We start from the raw sequence: 8,210 nt of genomic DNA, 5'->3' as shown, positions 1-8,210 counted from the left end.
AGCCATGAATGTCGGAAAGAAAATTCAGTGGGCACGGGCGGGCGCGGTTATACATCAACCATCACCTTATTGGATTAATTAAAACGGAATTTAGATGGGTCGCCGGCCCAATAATAAGTATGCACCCTATTTAATCGTCATACATACATACATACAGAAGTAGACAACGATATTGATGTCATCCATATAGGTGCAAATCCGAAAAAAAAACTATAACTATTAAATTAAGCATCCAATTATTTGTATTGCATAATTATCTTTTCTATGGTAAGATCTTCAAATTAAGATCACCCTTGCCTATGTTTACACGATATAATTTTAAAATTTTTATAATCCTAAATAATTAGTTTTGGTTATTGAAAAAATATTTTAACAACACGAACAAATAATTATTTTTACAAATAAAAATTGAAACACAACGGACAATGAACAATCGCGGTCCGCAACGCAAGGTACGCGGATGTCGGCCATACGGACGGTGCAATGCCTCTACTTTACGGCCCATCGCGTCCATAGACACCGGGCGGAATGTACAGCCGCACGAAGGAGGAGGAGAGGGCACGTCCCTGGACCAGGGTTTCCATTCCCGACCGGACCGGCCTAACCGCCGGGCTCCGGTACCGGTTTACCGGTCCGGTTAGGCCGGATACCGGTCGGAACCGGGCAAAAGTTTTTTTGAATTCAAATTCAGCAGTTATACCGGTACGCAACGGTAAGCCGGTCGGATAGTCCGGTATACCGGCCGGTTTGGCCGGTATACCGGTGTTTTCGGCGGTCCGGGTTTTAATGGTAAACCGACCGGTTAGACCGGTATACCGGCCGGTATACCGGTAGTTTAGAGTAGTTTTCCGACACTTGGAAAATGGATCCCCGTTGTGAAATAAAAGGAAATTTCGACATGAGCTATGCACATTTTAATGTAAATGACCCTACCAAAACAATAAATTATAACCATGCATACAAATACAATAGTAATAAGCGTGCATACAAATACGGAGTCATACACCTATACACATGAAATGAAAGTTCAACGTAGGAATGGGAAGACCCCCATTTGGGACGCGGTTTGGTATTCGGCGGTGGACATCAAAGCGATACCTCGCACTCTAAGCAGCTCAGCCTTGTATTGTTGCCAAGTTTGGCCCGTCCACGCCGATGTTGTCTGCCATTCCTGAACTAACATAGTGTAAAAATGGGGGTCTTCCCATTCGTACACCCATCTCGTCGGTGGCTGCATGCTGATGTCAGGAATGGGATAGTGAAAAGAGTGCCTCGAATTGCTGTAGGAGGAAGAAGAGTTCTGTGGACTGTCATAGTCCGTCGGTCCACCTGTTCTCCTCTGCGATTGCGGTGCTCCATGGTCGGTGTCCTGAGTAGCATGTGTGAACTGAGTTTCCCCTGCAATCAACCATATTTCATAATTAGTAGTCAATAGTCAGAAATATGTGTCTATTTGTATGTGCAATATATACCTGTGAAACGAACACCACGAGCACGACCACTACCACTAGCAGCAGCATCAGCACCAGTACCACCACCACCAGCATCAGGCTCAGCACCGTCACCATCATCACCATCATCGGCCGAGCTGCTATCCTCGGACTCCTGATACGGAGGACTACGCTTACCTTCGCCATCATCAGTCTCGGTGTCGCTGCTCACTGGTTTTGCTGTTCCTTTGCCCTTTCGACGCTTCGAGTCACCCTGCTTAGGCCCCTTCTGCAACTTTCTCTTCCCTAGGTGAGTGTCACCTATATTTGTACGTGCCCAATCGCTGATGGAATCATTCCCCGTAGCCTCACGTAGATCTGACACGTTTATTTGATCTCTGACAATATGGGACGGGAGAGGGATGTCGCCGTCATCGTCGTCCTCGTCCAGAACTGGAGCCCGGTTAGATCTACCATATTCCATCCATTCCCGCACCGGATTGTTCTCATCATAGAAAGAAAGATGGGCCAGCTGGTCAATGAAATCACCTTCTTCACGCATCTGTGGGCCGGAGACCTCCTCAAGTCGGAGACGAAGGTTGTAGTTGACATAGACAAGCTTATTAAGTTTCTTGTGCGACAACCGATTGCGAACCTTTGTATGCAACAAGGCAAAAGTACTCCAGTTCCGCTCGCATCCACTGGACGAACAACATTGTGAAACAAGCCTCATGGCAAGGTACTGCAGCTTTGGAGTACTTGATCCGAACATCATCCACCAGGACGCTGCATGTGCAACCGAGTATGTAAGCAATATATTCGAATAGAGAAAATAACAATTTCATACGGAGTAACTCTTACATGGGGATGTCCTTGTGTCCATCGCCATCCGCATTGCCATGTCACTGCTATACTCGCCAACCTTCTGCCGAAACACGTCAAACTCCTGCAATGCCTGGACGGCGCTCTGGAGATCCGTCATGCGCTGAAATGTATCCTTGAGTCCACGAAACATTTGTTGAGTTGGATCCATCGTATATGCATACCTCGGATTTAGGACAGCAGCTGCAAAATATAAATCACTTCAAATAAGCATTGGGTCAATAGACTTTAAAAATAGATGACTCGTGTGTGCTTACCTGGACCCACATACGTGCCTATGAACACGTCACCCAACCTCTCGTCCACCACCTCAATATACTCTTTCAGTGTGGAAACATTTGTTCCAAAGAAAGAACGCAGCTCCTGTTTCATAGTCTGGTAGGCCATCACGACTTCGCACATGTTCGGCTTCTTGTCCTGATCAGCGAAGCGGAGGAACTTGTATATTGGTTGAACCGTGTCGATGATATATTTCATTGCATCCCACCACTCCATACTTGAAAAACTTGCATGAGTAAATCTACCATCTTCGGTATTCGCCCATTTGCTGTGTTGGAACTCAGTAGATGCCATCCACTGCATGAAACGATCACGTTTCCGATAGATGCTCTCTAGGAACATGTAGTTGGTTCCAAATCGAGTGGCATTCCACTTCACCAACTCACCACCGATTGCGGTTCTCATCATTGTATTCAACTGACCATGATTGTGTAACCAATTTGAAATTCGCTTGCACTGCTTGATTATAACACCATGTTCAGGTCTTCGAGCTATATCCTTCAACATCAAATTGACGGTGTGTGCTAGACAAGGTGTCCAAGCTATGTGGTCATACACGTCACTTAGTAGTTCCTTGCATGCTTTTTTGTAGTTCGAGCCGTTGTCGGTGACTACGTGCACGACATTCTCCGGTCCAATCTCTTCCACCACCTTTCGAATCTCCTGCAATGGAAGACAGATTGTTTAGTATCATGTCAAAACATACACAATGTCAAAACATGTTTAGGGACTACCTTGAACAAATATGCAGCATCTTGAGTTCTTCCAGTCGCATCAATAGACTTATGGAACCACATGACCCCATTGCAATATATCAAAAAGTTGATGACACTCATCCTCGTCGGACTAGTCCATGAATCACACATCAACGTGACGCCAAATAAGGGCCAGTCTTTCTGAAACTTTACGTACCTCGTCTTCAAGTCTTGCACGTTCAAATCAAGGTACTTGCCATCAATATCCCGTCCAGTGGGTGATGCGATACCTTCACCTGCAACCATATGAAAATCATGAGATACAAGAATGTAAGCTCATAGGTATCATTGCAATGAAAGAAAACTTACCCCACTTCTGTGTCTCCCTGACCGCGCTGATAAAGTATGGACTGTCAGCCTGTCTTCCAGGAACTCCTGCAATATGGAAAAACTTTGACCAAGCTTTACCAATAGCTTCCTTTGCGTTCTTACCCTTCTGCGTCCAGGAGCCTGTATCAATCCTTGGTTGCGTCATTCCTCTTCTCCCACCAGCTGCCAAGTTATAGTCCTCCACCACAGGACTCTCCCTCTGCGAAGTGGACCTTCGAAACATCCTCTGCATAACATTCCCCCTCGTCGAACCACTACCCCCTCCACGCTCATATGCACCTCCTCTCTGTTCCACCCCCCGTCGAAACTCTGCTTCCGCTCTCGATAGATCCAAGGCACGCTGCACCTGGGCCTCCTCATCTTCTTCATCACCGGGATAGTTTCCCTCCGCTGCAGCCTTCTCCCGTCTCAACTTCTCTCGGGCCCGGTCAGCAGTTGCCTTCTTTGCCCTATCCAACTCACGCTGAAAGAATTCCCGCACATCAGGTGGCACATTCCTGCAATGGACCACCTCCGCCCCACGCCCAGCCAAATGTTGTTTCAATCTAGTCGCACCACCTCCTCCTTTCTGCGTACGACAATAATTGCATCGCCATCCGGGATACAGATTTTCACCGTGTTCCCATACAACATCTCTGCCTGCCATTGTCTATCTGCATACATGGACAACAAAAACATATCATCTAATATTCTAACTCCTAAGTGATAGTGTCAAAAATCATCTAATACACCTAAATCAAATCTACAAAAAATCTACTACATGGTGCAAAAAATCCTAAATCCAAAAACATTCAAAATCTTAAATCTACCTAAATCTTACCTACATTCTAAATATACCTAAGTCATACACCTAAATCCTTAAACAAATCATCTAAATTCACCTAAATCCTAGGGGGGGGGAAATTTGATACCTTTGCCTTCGTCGGATCGGCTTACCGGACCCTCTGCCCGGCTAGCCGCTCTGTCAGGCCGGCTTACCGCGCCTCCGTGCCGGTTTCTCGGGGCGGCGCTCCGGATCCGCAACCGGACCGGCTTACCGGTCCTACCGGCCGGCCGGCCGCGCGGTGGAGGCGACTTGCCGGCTTCCGACGCCGGTCGCCAAGGGGATGCTGCGGACAGGGCTCGGGGTGGGTGGGGAGGACTCTGGGGTGGCCCGTGACCCCCCCTAGCTCAGGTGTGGGCGCTATTAAGGTCCCCATTTGCGATGGGCCTTAATGGGCCGTCCGTTTTTTTTTTCTTTTTCGATTTAACTAAAAATGTCCCAAACTATACTTATTGAGCGAATTTTTTAGAAAGTTTGACACCATTAGATTCTTCACACCTTCAAGTATTTTTAGGAATTTTTCATTTTTTTGATTTCAAATTTGAATTTTGAATATTGGCCGGTTTCATACCGGTCAGAACCGGAACCGGGCCGGTCCGGTTTGACCGGTAACCGGTCAAACCGGACCGGTTCCCACCGGTTCGGGTAACCCTGCCCTGGACTCGACGCCCACGGCGGTGTCGAGGCCCGGCGGGACGGGCGGCACAATGGGGGCCGCTCCTGCAGACCCGGAGGAGCGGGGAGAAGTCGTGGACGACCTCGTCGTGGCCGTCGCTTCCCACGGTAACCGTGGCACCCGGCATTCGTGTGCAAAGGGTGACTACTTTTTTTAAAAGAAGAAAGAAAAGCTAGAGCAGTGCTATATCATATAAGAAGAAGCAAATCAGTTCAGTACAAAGTTGATATTACATAAAACAAAGAGAACTCAGAGCCTCTAGAGTTGGTCTGAAGCCAAATAAAGCTAAAACTAAAACTGCACTTAACACGGTAAACTAGGAAACACCAGCCCGCCGCAAGCGGGCTTCCGAACCGAGACCTCCAGCTTGATCTCTTGAGAAGTACCCGAATAGCATCCATATGAGTTTGCTAAAAAATTCGCCGATTTCTCTCCTTTCATATGTTCCAAGCAGTGAACATTAGGCTGATGCTTTAGTCCCGCGCAGCTTCTTTGGTAAGCCTGCAAGTTCTTGTTGCCACCACTCAGCGATGGAGACTCCCGGGTTTGGCATCTTGATAAGATCGCGCGTCCAAAGCGACACTAGGTGGTGCTCGTTTCCCTTCAAAAAAAAAAAAAGCTCTGCTCGTCGGAGAGTGTCCGCTGTTGATTCCTGGTCTCACGCTAGCTTCGGTCAGTGTGGCCGCTGCTTGTAAACGCCGTTGAGAAGAGAGATGTGTGCTGCATGGCGACACATGTGCCGGGGGAGCGGTCGTAGGTTGTTGCGGGGCTGGTGAGCCATGAATGGCGACGCATCTCTCTCAGCAAATAATTTTCATGATAGTTTTTCAAAAAAATTTTACACAACTCTGTTACTATCGGCCGAATACCGATCAAGGCGTGTATAAACTAGATCAAATTGAATCATCAACATCTCTGTCTGTCTGTCACCTTTGTTGTGATAAAATCATAAAATGCTGTTGCTACTTTGGCCATTCGTGAACGGAATTACAGAAATAGTGAAATACTATATCCCACTCGAGTGTCCACGGACTTCCTGCTCATCACTCCGTACTGACGAACGCCGCGATCCTGTCCAGCAGCTCCCTGGCCTTCTCCGTCGCGGGCTCCAGCAAGTAGAACACGTGCCCGACCCCCTCCGACTCGAACAGCTCCACGCGCGGGTCGGCGCCCCTCGCCCGCGCCGCCGCCTCCGCGTACAGCTTCCCGCGCCACCGCAGGACGTCCCCCTCGGCCACGCACACCATCACCTTGCCGCACGTCAGGCCCTCCAGCCCCGGCGCGCCCGGCGCCGTCGGGTTCATCCGGGGATCATCCTCGCCGCCCACCGCGCCGGGGCACACGAACTCCCACAGGCCCTTCTGCATCTTCGCGGGGCCCCGGGGCTCCCCGCCGACGGGCTCCCTGCCCCAGAACCACGGGTGGATCAGCACGACGCCCCCGAGGCCGGCGGCCCGGACGCCCGGGTGCATGGCGAGGTGGTGGCAGATGTTGCCTCCCGCGCTGTCGCCGGCCAGGAACACGCGGGCGCGGTCGCCGTGCGCCGCGAGCCACGGGTCCGCCGCGGCGAGCACCCACTCCAGAGCCGCGAGGGAGTCCTCGTACGCGGCGGGGAGCGGGTGCTCCGGCGCGAGGCGGTAGTCCACGGAGACCGCGACGGCGGGGCAGGCCGCGGCGAGGTCGTTGAGGCAGCGGTGGTACGCGGCGGACGCGGCCGACCCGATCACGAAGCCGCCGCCGTGGAAGTAGACGACCACGGGGAGCCGCGTGCTGCCCTCGCTGGCCGCCGGCGGGAGGTAGAGGCGCGCGAAGGAGTGCGGGGAGAGGGCCACGTCCCTGGACGCGACGCCCGTGGCGGCGTCGACGCCGGGCGGGACGGGCGGCATGGCGATGGGCCGCTCGAGGCGGCCGCTCCTGTACACCAGGAGGAGCGGGGCGAAGTCGTGGACGACCTCGTCGTCGTCCCCCGCAGCGGCCTCGGTGCCCGACATCATCGTGTCACCCGCGTGCGTGCGCGAGCGTCGGCGACGTGCGGCGCGGCTCTAGCTACGGGCGCGGGCCCTGCTATTTGTAAGACCACCTGCGGGCGATTGGTACGAGGAGATGCAGGGCGGCACGCGTCGCTTCCCGTTGTTTGTTTCGGTGAGCCGGTGAGGTGGTGGTGGCGCGCAGGTGAGTCGCGAATGCCGCCGCCTGCAATGCCAGCGCCGGGGCCGGTAGGGCACACGTTTTGTGGTGGGTTGGATCAGACGGGGACGGATCCACAGTTCCACACACCCGACGCGCATGGCTACTGAAGATTTGAGGTGTAGGCAGTGTAGCAATGGAGGCTTGCCACCGAGAGGAGAGCAGAAGCACTGGTTGCATTGCCGCCTGGTCGCCGGCGATGCCGGGTGGCCGAAATCCTTGTCATGGGCCGGCCATTTGAGTTGTTGAGGCGACCCGTCGTTTCAGATAGGCAAAAGTCTATTTGACCTCCTCCAACTATCACCAAAGTTTGGTTTTCCTCCTATAACTATAAAACCGGGTATTTCACCTCCCTCAACTTTTCAAACCGTCCATTTTACCTCCCTCGAGCGGTTTTGAAGACTATTTGCTACAGTAACCGTGGTTTTGTCTTTTTCTTTTTTAAAAAAATTTCAGTTGAATCTTTGAAAAATCATAAAATAGAAAATTCAATTTTGTTGGACTCCACATAAGTAGATATACGCAGTGAATATATTATATGGTATACTTTAGTACAATTTTTTTACTGTAACTTTAGATATATACTTTTCTGTATTTAATTTATAGCTACAGTTTTCGTCGTCCCATTATGGTGAAATTTTTATGGTGAGCTAATAATTATATGATTGAGCTGTAGTAAAAAATTTATGATTATTAGATCATGTTTGACTGATCTATAGATTTATCTATATAAACTAGAAAAATCTATAGAAAAATCTAAACGAATCTATAGATAAATCTATAACTCAGTCATATATGATCTAATAATCATAAAATTTTTACTATAGCTCAATCATATAATGATTAGC

General features: G+C 50.1%; 1 protein-coding gene across 1 annotated transcript; it reads right to left on the bottom strand.

Annotated features, from left to right (window-relative positions):
• Window positions 1–6,021: 6,021 nt before the first annotated feature.
• Window positions 6,022–7,629, bottom strand: LOC120683963 (probable carboxylesterase 13). Its single transcript, XM_039966048.1, has one exon. The coding sequence runs from the start codon at window positions 7,167–7,169 to the stop codon at window positions 6,219–6,221; it is 951 nt and encodes a 316-aa protein (XP_039821982.1). The 5' UTR covers window positions 7,170–7,629; the 3' UTR covers window positions 6,022–6,218.
• Between the last annotated feature and the right edge of the window lie 581 nt (window positions 7,630–8,210).

This window comes from Panicum virgatum, chromosome 7N (assembly GCF_016808335.1).
Source record: "Panicum virgatum strain AP13 chromosome 7N, P.virgatum_v5, whole genome shotgun sequence".
In the NCBI taxonomy this organism is placed as follows: Eukaryota; Viridiplantae; Streptophyta; class Magnoliopsida; order Poales; family Poaceae; genus Panicum; species Panicum virgatum.
Note: the sequence above shows the minus strand (reverse complement) of the source record. Positions and strands in the feature narration are given on the sequence as shown.

Excerpts from the sequence above, each read along its gene's own strand:
- LOC120683963 (XM_039966048.1), bottom strand. The coding sequence starts at position 7,169 with ATGATGTCGGGCACCGAGGCCGCTGCGGGGGACGACGACGAGGTCGTC.